The 14723-nt window shown below is 41.1% G+C and overlaps 1 protein-coding gene across 1 annotated transcript in view; it reads left to right on the top strand.

Annotated features, from left to right (window-relative positions):
- The window catches only part of lepr (leptin receptor), a 51222-nt gene extending 41930 nt beyond the window's left edge, over window positions 1–9292 (top strand). The window contains exons 12-21 of the mRNA XM_085376862.1: window positions 162–370; window positions 485–639; window positions 1129–1282; window positions 1472–1554; window positions 2738–2951; window positions 5038–5232; window positions 5329–5412; window positions 5511–5604; window positions 6173–6248; window positions 7352–9292. Coding sequence (XP_085232988.1) covers window positions 162–370; window positions 485–639; window positions 1129–1282; window positions 1472–1554; window positions 2738–2951; window positions 5038–5232; window positions 5329–5412; window positions 5511–5604; window positions 6173–6248; window positions 7352–8272 — 2185 coding nt within the window. The 3' untranslated portion in view covers window positions 8273–9292. The remainder of the gene's footprint in view (window positions 1–161; window positions 371–484; window positions 640–1128; window positions 1283–1471; window positions 1555–2737; window positions 2952–5037; window positions 5233–5328; window positions 5413–5510; window positions 5605–6172; window positions 6249–7351) is intronic.
- The last annotated feature ends 5431 nt before the right edge of the window (window positions 9293–14723 follow it).

The following is a 14723-nucleotide window of genomic DNA, read 5'->3' as shown; positions in this document are numbered from 1 at the left end:
AATATTTTAATCTTTTTTTTTCCTTGAAGTAACAAATCTATGACATCACATTGGTGCATTACTGGTCCTGGAGAGACAGTCGTTATGATGTGCAAGAACAGCTCATGTGGAGACAAAAAAAGAACACGACTTCATCTGTGTCTTTTTGTTTTTAATGTCAGGTGGGCCGACCTGCCATGTGACGAGATGGAGGAGAGGGAGAGAGCGGGTGAGAATCTGGGGGAGATGAGTCCTGCCTGCATGGAGGGCAGGCAGAAAACCTGCACCATCCACCCTCTGAGGATGAACTGCTATAAACTCTGGCTGGAGTTGCCATCGCAACTGGGTCCCATCAGGTCCAAACCGGTCTACCTGTCACCTGTAGATCACGGTGAGAAAGAAGGATTCATTTTAATTAAAGAGCTCCAGGCTTATTAGATGTTCTTCAGCAGCACCGTTACTCCAGGTTTACCACAAAGAAACCGAACTTCTGTCTTTCCTGCAGTGAAGCCTCACGCACCCGCTAATGTGAAGGCAGTGAGCCATAGCAGTGGGGTCCTGGAGGTGACCTGGCAGGCTCCGCCTTTGCCAGTCGATGGTCTCCAGTGTCAGTTTCAGTACTACTCGCCATCCACCGTGAGCCCCCAGCCAAAGTGGAAGGTGAGCTTATCGCACAGTTTAGCAACCACACGCTGTGACTGAATGCTTGGTGTGGTGGGTTCACAAATCAATGATTCAAAAAAGCCTCTAAAGTTTGGAATGAATGATATTTCTACAATGATATGATACTGGATGATTGTCAGAACTCTACTGCTGTTAGCTTCCTGTGAAACACCCAGAATAAAATATGCCAAATGAAATATTTCTTTAAATGATACAGGATGCTCTGATATAACCTCAGCTTGTGTGTCTCTTATGAGATCAAACTGCAGTCCTCTGACTGAAAAATTCTCCTGGATTTGGACAAACGCTCTCATTTGTGTTCTCATCTCAAAATTTGCTCGAAATACCAAAAATATAAAGAAATCATTTTCTGTCTTTTCATAAAATAAGGAGGCTAGACAAATGTTCGCTCTGTACTGCGCAGAGCGAACATTTTCCATTAGGAATGCGTGTTGTTTCTTTAATGAGCTCCAAAAATGTCCGCAGCTTCAGGATCCTGTGCGGGTTCTGTGGGCAGAGGTCGCCGTGCCAGATATGTGCCGCGTATACGTGGTTCAAGTGCGCTGCAAGCACACCAACGGCACCGGCTACTGGAGCGACTGGAGCGAGTCTGTCTACTCCACTCCGCAAAACAGCAGAGGTAAAACATGTTATCGAAACAGCAGCGGTGGCAGCCTTGACTTCTGATATGAATGTTCGTTTCCAGTCGCATCTGACCATGTGATTTCTACTCTAATGGACATGGCGCACACAAATGCCATCTCCTAGCAGAGAAATACAAAAGTAAAGGCTGCGAGTGGATGTAATGTTTGCTAATTGATCTCCTCAGCTCCTGAACGTGGCCCTGATTTCTGGAGAATACGTCAAGATGATCCACACGGAAACCAGTCTAACATCACGCTGCTGTTTGAGGTACATACATTACAGTATTCAGCTTTTTTTTATTAAGAGTTAGGTGCAGTGATATTCTTCTTGTCTGCAGGTCCCTCTAAAAACACAAAAAGATGCTAAACGAGTATTTTCTCTGTGGCTAAACCTGATTTTTATTTATTTTTATTCCTCTGTGGGGTGAAGCTTACTATTTGATCAAATGCTATAAGAAAACACTTCAATAAACCACACTATTCCCTATTAGGTTATTTATTAGTATCGGGAGAAATCTCTGTGCCTGATTGACTAGGGTGATAATCACTTATTGGATAGCTGTGGTCTTTGGGTATCAGTATCCAATAATGAGGAAGAAGCCATATGAACATGACCCAGAAATGTTGCTGTCTGCATTGAGGCAAAGTGGAAACTGTTCTGCGGTCAGACAAAAGTCAAATTTAATATATATTGACGTGAAGAAATATAATGCAATCTGGCCCTTGAAGTTACTTTTTCTGTTAGGGAGGATTTGTTTGCTGTTGAGGTCAATGTTAAAATAAGTTCTTTAAAAAGCCAAAAATGATTTCATATGAAGGCAATACGAGCAGAGAGTACAAACGTGCTGAGTTTGGCTCTGTTAGTTCAGTGAGATAGTCAAAAACGAATGTGAACACTTACGTCTGCATTTTTATTTTGTTAAATACGAACGTGTCCGGATACAAAGAGAGGACCAATGTGTTTATTTGGTTATTTAATAAAAGGCTTCAGTTCAAATCTGCCTTCGCCTTTGCAGTTTTGTCGTGTTATGCAATATTTGAAATGAAAAAGCAACAACAAACAAACCACTACATTTTCAGAAATATTTGTGGGCGTTTTCTTGTTGGGGTTTTTTGTACTGCTTAAGTGGTCCTCACATGAGATGACAGTGCCAGCAGAGGCCCACAGCTCATTTAAGTTTGAGACCCCTGCTATAGACTGTCAGCAGCTCTATCAGACAGGAACTGGGACATTCCTCTCCCAAAGTCAAGCAGCTGGTCTCCCAGAAGTTCCCAGATATGCATAGTGTTGGTAAAATAACTACACGTGTTAACCATCTTTTGTATGATGCAAAGCTATTCAAGGCCACTATTTAGAATATTCTTATGAATAAAGTTCAGTAGGAACTACTAAGCTTTGGCCATATTGACCCTTGTTTTCAATGCTTAAATGTTCTCAATTTGTTTTGTAGAATTTCCCACCTTCTGGGAATTCCTATTGTGTGGATGGATTTATAGTCCAGCGTCGGTCCTCAAGCGGATCTGTGCTGAGGGAGAAGATCGAGCTGACGTCCTCCTACAGCTTCGAGTGGAACCAGGAGCTCCAGACTGTGACTGTGGAAGCCTACAATAGTTTGGGGACCTCCACAGACAACATAAACATGACACTGGAGAGACAGCCCAAAGGTGAGTGAGTGAGAATATAACAGGACGTGTGACCAGTCACACACTCAGTGAATTTATTCTATTAGGCGATGTTCTTGTCACTCTAGCCTGAGGCTGTTCTTAATCAATCAATCAATAATATCCCTCACCATCCTCATTATATTAGTATTCCAAAAGAAGCTCAGTGTGATCATGCTGGAGGCTGTCAAGTTTTAGATAAAGAATAAAATAAATCACATAAGCCATATATTGATATAATATCTTTAAATCAATCCAGGATTTCATCAAGAGACAGGCAGTTTTAACAATCTCAGGCTTCACGTTCCTCTGAAAATATAAACCTTAGCTGAGATCAAAAGTGTTCTTGAACACTGAAAAATGTACAGGCTCACAAAAGCAAGGGCAAGATTCTTAGCAAACAGTCCATGAACCTTTCATCAGTTCTTACAGATTTATGGACACTCAAACGTGCACAGACACAGGTGCAGATTTACAGGAAAGAAAAGAACAAGGTGGTCAGTGGTGTCCATTCATGGCAAAATACTTACTGGAAACATCATTTTTGCCAGCGCTTTAATAATCACCAAGGCTTGTATGTTGAGATTTTGACAAGCCCAAGATGAACTCATGTTTCTGTATGTGTTTATTTGCCAGTGTGCTTCTGCCCCAGCCTCATAACACATGCTCGAAATATTTGGCCTTAAAGCAGAGGCCAAAAACATCCATTTAGTTTAAGACTACATCTAAAATAATTATCTCTGGGAGCTCATAAGAGCCATGATACCGACATCCATTAGTTCTAGTGCAGTGAGTGCTAAGAGTAATCGGAACATAGGAAACAAGGCTGATGTCTAGTGTGTGTGTGTGTGTGTGTGTGTGTGTGTGTGTGTGTGTGTGTGTGTGTGTGTGTGTGTGTGTGCGTGCGCGCGTGCGCGCGTGTTTGTGTAACATTTTTCTCTTCCTTTAATCATGATTCAGAGAATAACTGTCAGAATAAATTAATTGTCCATAAAGCTGGACTGTTTTCATGATTTGATTATTAGAGAAGAGTTTTATTAGCAGCAACCTGAAGACGAGAGCACAGCAAATTTGTGGTAAATCATTGAGCACCTGACTTAGAAATCTCCTTTGGTGGAGTTCCACACAGAGCAAAAGGACTAACAAGCATCAAGTGGATATGCATTTGTATTTCCACGCCAGTTTTCTTCTGCCCACAAACTTGAATTAAACAGGTTTTACTCGGAAAATTCTTTAAATTTATAAGCGCTTTCACTTTATTCTGGTTGCAGTGAGTTACAGCAGCATAATCAAGCTGGCATAACAAATCTCACACTGAATAAGAACTGTCGAAAACTCTCTAGCAATTAAAAAGTCAAGTCGTGTAGGTTAGGACGACTTAAATTTGCACACAGCAAAAAAGGAAGATCAGTGGTTCCCACATTTCAGCTCCGAGATTATTCCACAAAACACTTTTCCAAAAGGTGGAAAGGCGCTTAATTGAATTGGTCTTTGCTGAAAAAACATACATCTAATTTTAGTTTGCTTGTATGTTTGGTGTAATTGGAAGTGAAATGAATTTTATTTGTTGTTTTTCTTCTTTTTTTGGTGGCTGATTTTTGAAAGCATTGTAAATACATTTCCCTGCAGGAACAATTAAATGACACATCGACCACTTTGAAATTAAGAGACTCTTTTCTGTCAGTTATGCTGTTTCACTTTCCTCTATCATTAAAAAATCTCTGTAAAATATTCAAATTCAAATATTCAGATTCAGATTCTGGGGGTAACTAAAATTGCTTTGGCTCAGTTTTTCACAGCTGTTTGCAAGAGTCTTTTTTTCTTTTAACGTTTAATGTGTAGTGAGATTAGTGCACATTCGTGCTCCTGTCAGCAGCAACTTTAAATAAATAGTCATGATTACACACGTGCACGTGCTAGCATCACTGTCCTGAATGCTCCTTAAGTTGGTAGCTGAAGCTCAGTGAGCGTTATTCAGCCTTCGATGTTGACAGATGAGAGAAAAGAAAAGAAAAGCAAAGAAAAGCCACTGTGAATGTCGAGGTCATCTGACCCTGGATGAATTCAGTTGTTTCTTTCTGCACTGCAGGTCGCTGCGTGCGTTCATTCCACGTGTTGCTTATCAACAGCACATGTGTGTCACTGTCATGGAGCCTGTTGGAGAACAGCTTGGTGCCTCTGTTCATGGTGGTCGAGTGGTTGCCACACAAGCAGCAGGACTCTGGGCCAAGAGCAGAGACGTGGGCCAGACTGCACTACACTGATCACCCCGTCTATCTGAGAGGTAGTACATTCTCTTCTTTGTTAGTTGCACTGTTATTTCAGAGTCTGGTTATGTTAAGGTAAACTAAGCTGTAACAATTTACATTTATCCCATCAGGTGATTTTTTTGCCTCAGAGGAGTACGGCTTTTTCTTGTACCCTGTGTTTGCTGAGGGAGAAGGGGAGCCGATTTACACTTTAGGTATGCTCACTGCGCACGGGTTGTGTCATCTGCAGCACTAAAGGATGACAAAATGCCTCTTGTTGTTCTCGCAGTTAAAGCTCTCATGTGTGTTACAGCCACCAGAGGAGATCCTGAGGCCTACATGATGCTGATGATCATCTCCTTTCTTTTCATCATCCTGTTTGTCACCCTGGTTCTCTCCCAAAACCAGTAAGAGCTATTCCAGAAAAATGTATTTACAAACTGACACAAATGTGTAAGAGGGTAAAGCGATAAAACATTCAGACTTTTTGCAAAAAAACCTCTCTGGCCATTTTTCAGTGATGTGACTCAGGAACAGGAGAGACTGTGACACTAATCTTTAGCGCTCACCAATCAAAAGTCGTCAATTAGTAAATTACATTTGTCTGGACAGGCCTGGATGTACTGTAAACTGTAGCTTGCCTGGTTTGTGGAGGTACACAGCCAGAACATGATAATTCTAGGGTTCACCGTTTGATCTTGTAAAACTAACCCTGAATATACACGATTAGTTTTTTTTATCCGAACAGACACCTGTAAGAAATGATATATGATAGTAATTTCTATGGTGCAGTCTAATTAAGGGCACAGAGACACTGACCATGAAAAATTAGTGGTGTGACATTTAACAGGTCACCAGGGTGTAATTACGCTTGATGTTGGCTGATAAAAGGTGGAAAAATTAGAGCCGAGAGAGGAAGGGGAAAGGAGCGTTTAGGCATCAAATGTCTAACATGAATATCTGCTACATTTCCAGGATGAGAAAGTTTGTATGGAAGGATGTTCCCAATCCAAGGAAGTGTTCATGGGCTAAAGGAATAGACTTCAAAAAGGTATGAAATGTACACTGTGAATGTCATTGTTGACTCATCCGTTTACTAACCCTAAAATCTTAACATCTAGGTCATACTAGCCCTAAAGAACAACATCATGTGAAAGAAGCTAATTTGCACTGTTTTCAAATAAAAATAGAGAATTTTGATCAGTGTTTCAATCTGCATGCTGGAAAATGACTAAGGTAGCTTAGTGTAAGTCGGAGAAAGTCTGACTCTGACAGATGCTGTTACCTGCCAACACGATCGCTTATTAACATGATCTTATTTTCTTAAAGAGCGAGTGGAACCTCACATATACCTTTTGTTAAATTACAAGTGTTTTACAAGTGTTACAATTACAAGTGATTGTTTTTAACTTTAGATTTTGTGTCAATTAAAAAGAGACCAGAGATATCTCAGCCAAAAAAGAATTATTCAAAAAAGTGCCGCACAAAGGTTGGAGGTTAATCGAGAAAATCACTCTGCAGAGGCACACACATGCAAAGGTGATTTGTGATTAGACACAGGCAGGGACGAGATACAAGCAGAACTAATGAAGATGTTGCAGAAAATCGCAAAGGAGACAAAAACAAAGACAGGAAGTAAATACAAAAAGAGACACATGAGACAGGAAACCATCAAAGTAAACAGGCAGTAGTCAAAAGACACAAAACACTGATAACGGGGACAGGAAACACTTGAAAACAATCATAATAACAGAAAGATAGAGAGAAAAGAAATGAAGGAAATAAAAAAAGACGAGAAAGCAGAAACTAAAAACAATAAAATACCAGGAAAAGGAGCAAGAGCACTGAAATGAATCGATTTAAAAACACTTACCATGCAAGTTCTTCAGTAGTTCCTGTCTATCTTGATAAATAAAGAGGCAGAAGCACGATGACTTTGTAGCTACCTGTGGACAACATGTTTGTCATGCATGTTTGTCGCCATCTGTAGGTTATTAATGCTTGTGAGCGGTTTGCTACCCTCAGGGATCAGTACAGCAAGAAAATATGCATTTAGTCTCTTCTTAACGGTCTTTTCCATCATAAGTGGATTCTCTGCAGTGTTTTCTCGTGGCCATATGCTTCATTATTCATCAGCTCTGAAACTTTCTCCAGGTGGACACCTTTGACTATCTGTTCCGACCTCAGGAAGGTCTGCCGGTCTGGCCGCTGCTCATGCCCTCTGAGAACATCTCCCAGGTCATTATAGTGGACAAAGTTCTGACTACGGCCCTGATCCAAAACCCACTTCCAGACCCTGCAGATGCCTTAGCTGGCTCCCATTCGCCTGGGTTTGACCTGAATGTCTATCAGTTCATGGAGAATGAGACTCTCCCTGTTGAGGGTCCTTCTTCAGCTGTTCTGGATATGTTAACTACTTCAAGCCCAAGAGCAGATGATCTGCAGCCAGCTGATCCCTCAGTGGACCAACATCCAGGTAGCACCGACAACTCTGGGCAGTCTTCAGTCACTTACACCGCTGTTCTGGTCTCCAATCCCGGTCAGGACCAGCAGCCCCCCATTCATCTGCCTTACAAGGATGGTAGTGATAACAGCTCAAGCGATGAGGGAAATTTCTCTGCCAACAACTCTGACATTTCGGGATCTTTTCCCGGTGGCCTCTGGGAGCTGGAAAGCTGTCGTGGTTTGGAGATGGATGACCCGAGGCGCTCCTGCTCGAACAACTCTGTGGAGGAGCTTTCTCAAACATCAGATCAAGAAGACGAGCATGGCGTGAGACGGGAGAAGGACTTGTATTATCTAGGAATGGACTACCCAGCAGAGGATGAGGAGAGTGAGAAAGACGACGAGCAGAGTGAAGACGAAGAAGCCAAAGTGGAGCTGCTTAAAAGTACTCCTTTGAACAGAGGGCACTGTTCCGTGGAGTTGCATCCTTTGCTCAGTCAAGATAACCCGAGCGAGCCCGGGATCCTGCCGTCACCGTCGACGTGTGGCTTCGCCATGCCATACCTGCCTCAGTTCAGAACTGCTACGTGCACAGTGCAACACACACAACTTGAACCCAGCTGTGATTAACGTGTGCACCATTAAATCCATAATGTGACGCATCAGCATTTGCCAAAGCTGATTTGCATCTGTTCCTTTGGGCATAATGAGGTGTGAGGCCAGAAAAAGTAAAAAAAAAAAAAAGAATTACCTCAAGCTTTGTATGATTGCAAGTTGATGTTCATCAATGCTGCTATTGTGTGCTGTTGGAAAAGACATCAGGAGGGCACAAGCCTCAGGAGAAGGCATTTCTTTCTTTCTTTGTTGGGCATTAAAACCCAGATTTTACTGTGTCATACTGCAACTGTGCCGTATCTGTGGCTGATGTTAAAAAAAGTAGAGCTACAGGCAAGGCTGCGCAAGCAGCATACCGGTCTTTGAGAAGAAAGGAAAAAAGAGGTCTTACAATAGGCGTACAACCGATTACGCACAGGTGGTCATACCATACATGCTCAGAATCAAAGGGTGCTCTTTGTGCCTACGTTTGCACTCCCATATTACAGAAAACCATTCTTTTCATTCTCACTACTGATTCCTTTTTGCTACATTCACAGAAAGATTAAAGAGTTTCACAGAGAATGGAAAAAAAAAACAAGGAAGCGAGAGAGAAAAAAGGCTCATCATCTGCATATTTTCAGCTTTCTTGGCACACATTTGAGTGTAAAGTAAAAGCAACGCTTGGATGTTGCTTCAAAGCTATTGGTGTGACTAAATGAGAACAGCTGAAGGTGGTGAATTACTGCAGGCAACGCTTTTGGACACTTCATGTACTGCAGTGTAGCTTTTGTATCAACATCTGCATGGACTATCTCAGCCATCAAACCATCAAGCCTTTTTGCACTTTGTGCTTTAACGTGTTTAAGAGTTTGTTCCAGTATGTGAGAAACGTGGCGTCTATTTTTGTGCTATAGTTTTGCTTGACAACTTAACTGGACAGCTTCTTTATTCTGTAAGAAAATGAAAAAGATTAAAGAAGGAGAATCCTGAGGATGTTTAAATTGAAAAGTAATGAAAATATAAAAATATGATTGACAGAAATTGTTGTTCTAAATGGAGAATGTTGTCTATTTTTCATGGTGAAATAAAGTATTTATTGTAAGTGTGTTTTTTTTTTGTATCACAGGGACTGTTATAAGGTTCACACTGCATGGAAATACAGATACAAAAATAAACGTTTCTTATCAATACACAACACGCTAACACTGAACTGCAGTAATAGTCTGCCACCTTGTGGCTGGAACCAGTAAATACATTAAAATTTCATCAGGCTAAGGTTTGTGTGTCACTTCAGTCAAATATATAGGTAACTACCACACACAGTAAATTTCATAAATTAAATGTGATAACTTTTGTCAATATTTTAGCTGTTGAAAAAGGGTCTGTCTGCATAGTCATGTTACTTCTCCAGCCCGATTGCTGTATGCCCTCATATACACAATTTGAAGTTATTACTAGGTGTCTGATACACATTATTCAAATTTTTTAATGAAGGACAGTATTTGCTGATCAATTCATTCAATACCTTCCTCATATTCAAAATATATAAGCCATACAGAGGGTTTTTATTGTCCAACATGATTACCTGATTCATTTAAAAAGAAATTGTATTTAGTCATCACGTTACAAACCAAAAAAGTCTCACTTGAAATGTATTTGTTTTCCCCTCTGCACAACACAGACAAGTCGATCTCTCCTTTCTTTAAACCACAGGAGCTGTTAACACAGACTGATCGTCTAATAAATAAAAATGTAATAACCTGTAAAAAAAAACAATGCAAAAAGTGCAAAAAACTGCACTAATGTGCACCATAATTAATCTGATGACCAAAAGCCTGAAAACAGCCTGAAGATTGAGGCAGGAGTCGTCAAATTCATGAAGAATCTGTTGTCAAGAAGGAGTATCGCGTAAATGCAGTTGCATCTTTCATCCACAAGGTGACAGAGAAGCACTGTGGAAGGAGCCCAGCGGGCTCCTACTTTAGTGATGTCAGGGAGGTTGTATCCTTAAAGGCCCTTTAAGCTTTTGTATTTCCCAAAGAAGGACGTGGTGGTGAGAATGGCTGCTAGCTTTGGCAAGGAGATGCTTTTGAAAGCACAGAGGCCATGTCAGAATATGATAGAGTAACAGAACCACCAGATAGCGGAGAAACTGTGGATATGATTATGTATCATATAGGGCTGCTCGATTATGGCAAAAATGATAATCAGGATTATTTTCACTGAAATTGAGATCACGATTATTTGACGATATTTATTTAACCCTTTAAGACCTACTATAGAACCAAGTCCACCAGAGCTTATATTATTTTTTTTACATGCTGTAGTGCTATTTGTGGGAGCATTTCAAGTTGCTATACATCAATACAACTGTTATAGCCCATATTTTAATAATATGTATGCATTAAGTCCATAGTAATTACATAAATTGCAAAAAAGTGCAATAAACTACAAAAAAAATTGAAAATCGCTTTTGTTTTGTTTACATATATTTCTACTTGGAGAAGTTTAAGAGGTTTATCCCTCAAAACTTTAAATACAATAAAGTTGCAAAAAATAGTTTCCCACCACAGGAAATTTATTTTGAGTGTCTTCATAGTTTTATTTTGGAGATACAGCAATTTTTATATACTGCAGGAAAAACAAAAAACAATCCTATGATGCAAATTTGCAAAGAAAACAGCATGTGCATCATTTCACTGTGGGAAGTGTTACGAACAGCTGATAGGAACGGCAAAGCGTGTTTCTGGAATATTATGTTTTTGTTCCTGCAAGCGCTTTTTATGCAATTTTTGCAAAGCTATATGTGGAACGAAACCGTGACTGAGGACAAGCTGATGGCATAAGATGTAAGTACAACTCCTCCGGTTTCATATGCAAAACAAATTATTGCGCTAGCTTACACGGTTCAGGTTCTACAGGGATTTAACAATAGTTACGCAAAACGGAGCGTGCTGCTCTGACCGGCTTTAAAGGGTTAACAATGACTTTAAAAAATAATATAAAATGGTGTGCAACACCACTGAAGTTTTTTTTTTTTTTAACTCTCTTTTCAACCAACGGCAGTCACTCTCCAAATAACTTCTGCTTAGCTTTCCGAGCTTCCCTCGGGTCCTCTTAATCAGCGGTCTCCACCCTTTTTTGCGCCACGGACCCGTTTATGCCCGACAATATTTTCACGGACCGGCCTTTAAGGTGTCGCGGATAAATGAGGGAGGGGCTAATAATCGGCTCAGTCATTTTTAATGATCGTTGAAAGCCCAGATCGTAATCGTGATTAAAATTCGATTAATTGAGCAGCCCTAGTATCATATATGGTTATTTAGAAGTTTGCTCATTGTTCTATTCGCTGATCTGAAGCTACTGCAGGGCTTCAAAAAACTACATCCCACTTGTGATCAAACCGATCTGAAGTCAAATACAAACTACCAGAGTGATGCTATGTCTAGCCAGATGACCCAGATTCCCCAGAAGCCCCCCAGCATTGGACCTCAGTATCTGCTTCATGATGCGCAAACCAGCTGCTTTACAAAGGGGGTGTGAGACAAAACGGCCTGAAGGGAAAGTGCTGCATATGTGAACGTTCTGTGGTGCCCTGCTGATCTCTCAGCTGTGACACATTAACCACACATATAAGCGTTCAAAAAGGTGACTGACCGCCCACCAAGAAACCCTTACTGTAATAAATTGTATTAAAAACGGATTTTAGAACAGAAATGCTTTTTGATCACAACTAAAGCTTGATTTAGACTGTATAGAAAGAAGATTTCACAAGCTGATTAAGTCTTTGAACTCACACCACACTAAATAAAGTAGGAGTATGTAATCTCGTTCTTGACATCAAGATTTTGCTCATTAGTGGAAAATGGAGTAAAGTGGACTCTGGTAGAAAAATAAGATTATGCTTAATAACTCACATTTTGAAGGTCGCATGAGATGCTGGACTTTCCTGGCAGAAATTAGTCTGTTCAGAGTCATGGCCGCAAGTGTTTTTTCAAAATATGTTTTTCCTCTAAAACAGTCATGCTTACAGGGGCTGTGATGATAATATATGTATTCTTAAATAACATGTAGAACATTTATTTTGTTCTTATTCTGCGCAGATGCTTCTTTACCTCCCTGGAAATTAAACTTTCTTCTAAAACATCTCAGATGTCTTCAGTTTATGTAAACATAAGCATGTAGGAGTCTAATGGAGAATCGGTTGTAGAGAAAAGGTTTTCTTGTACATTACATCCTGCCATCGAGATGTCAGACTTCCGACCGGTGGCACTGACGTCACATCTTATGAAGACTCTAGAGCGGCTCTTCCTCAACCTCCTCCGACCACAGGTACAACATGCCCAGGACCCACTACAGTTTGCATACAAGGCGGGTGTCGGAGTGGAGGATGCCATCCTGTACCTCCTACACAGAGCCCACTCACACCTGGATGGGGGAAAAGGCACGGTCAGGATCCTGTTTCTTGACTTTTCCAGTGCCTTTAATACCATCCGGCCCTGTATGCTTCAGGAAAAACTGAACAGGATGGAGGTGGACCCCTGCCTGGTGGCTTGGATCTCCGACTACCTCACCGACAGACCACAGTACGTCAGGCTGAAGGACATCACGTCTGACACTGTGGTCAGCAGCACAGGAGCACCACAGGGAACTGTGCTGTCCCCTCTTCTCTTCACCCTGTACACCTCTGACTTCTGCTACAACTCTGAATTATGCCATATTCAGAAGTTTGCAGATGACACGGCCATCATGGGGTGTATCTGGGATGATCAGGAAGAGGAGTACAGAAGTCTGGTGAGGAACTTTGTCGCATGGAGTCACACAAACCACCTGCAACTCAACACCTCAAAGACTAAGGAACTGGTTGTGGACTTCGGGAGGTCCAGAGAAGGTCCACTGCCGGTTCAGATAGAGGGGGAGGAGGTGGAGGTGGTCAACAAGTACAAGTACCTCGGGCTGTGGGTGGACAATAAACTGGACTGGTCATGCAACACAGAGCACCTGTATAAAAAAGCCCAAAGCCGACTGTACTTCCTCAGGAGGCTGAGGTCTTTTAACATCTGCAGGAAGCTCCTGAGGATGTTTTACCAGTCAGTGGTTGCTGGAGTACTTTTCTATGCTGTGGTGTGCTGGGGGAGCAGCACAGCAAAGAGGGACTCATCCAGGCTGGAGAAACTGATCAGGAAGGCTAGCTCTGTGGTCAGCATGAAGCTGGACACTCTGGTGACAGTGGCAGAGAAAAGGACATTAAAGAAACTGATGGACATTATGGACAATGCTGGGCATCCTCTGCACACGGCCATAAACAATCAGAAGAGTCTGTTCAGTGACAGGTTGCTTCTCCCCAAGACAAGAACTAACAGACTTAAAAACTCCTTTGTCCCACACGCCATCAGACTGTTTAACTCCTCTCTGGAGGGGAGAGGGAGGGGAAACAGGAGGACAAAGGAGGGGGGAACAACTAAGCTGTAGTGCCTCTTCACCTCACTGTACAATACCTTGTGCAATACTTTTTGTAAATAGTCAACAGTGCAATAGACTCAATACTTGAAATGTGCAATTCACTTGTATTTTTATTTTTTATTCCTATTTATTCTATTTATCCCCTTTGTATATTTTATTTATATTTGTCTCTGTATTTATATATATGTGTGTGTGTGTGTGTGTGTGTGTGTGTGTGTGTGTGTGTGTGTGTGTGTGTATATATATATATATATATAACAATTCTGTAACTGTAACTTCGGTCGTTGCTGTGCTTTTTTTGGAAGTCGAATTTCCCAGAGGAACCCACCCGAGGGATTAATAAAGTCCTATCTTATCTTATCTTATCTTAGCATTGGCAGACCAGACTTCTTTGCATTTGCAGAGTATCCCCTGTGAAACCAGCTCCCTGTTTGGATCATGGGGACTGACACCCTCTCTACTTTTAGGCTTTGGTTTGAAACTTTCATTATGGTTAAACCTGATCAGGAACTTCCCCTTGATGGACAGTGAGTCCTTCCTTTTTACTCAATTTGCGCTTAAACACAAGTCTACATTTAATTATTAGTTATTATTAATCTCTGCCTCTCTTCCACTGCATGTCTTTTGTCCTGTCTTCCTCCTCTGGAGTTTTTTTCCCCCACTCTCGCCAAAGCACTTGCTCACAGGGGGTTGTCTGAGTTTGGAGTCTTCTCTCTCTTATTGTAGGGTTTTTACCTTACAATATCAAGCTCCTTAAGTCGATTGTTTTGTTGTGTTGTGATTTTTCGCAACATAAATAAAACTTCTGACCAGAATTTGTCCAGTTTAAGGTTTTTGGTTGCAAACTAAAAGTCACCAAGCCACCAAAATAATTCTTCAAGTTGGAGAAGATACCATTTAGCACCCAATAAAGTTGATTCAGTTCATCTGGATGAAAATTTTCATCAGCCTTTTTTAGTCTCAACTGGCAGCAGGTTTCCCAAACCTTATAAACAGTACAGTTACATAACAGTGAAAACCA

The sequence above is a fragment of the Diplotaxodon limnothrissa genome, linkage group LG17 (assembly GCF_057381915.1).
Source record: "Diplotaxodon limnothrissa isolate DT_005_m linkage group LG17, D_limnothrissa_male_GT1.1, whole genome shotgun sequence".
NCBI lineage: Eukaryota > Metazoa > Chordata > Actinopteri > Cichliformes > Cichlidae > Diplotaxodon > Diplotaxodon limnothrissa.
Note: the sequence above shows the minus strand (reverse complement) of the source record. Positions and strands in the feature narration are given on the sequence as shown.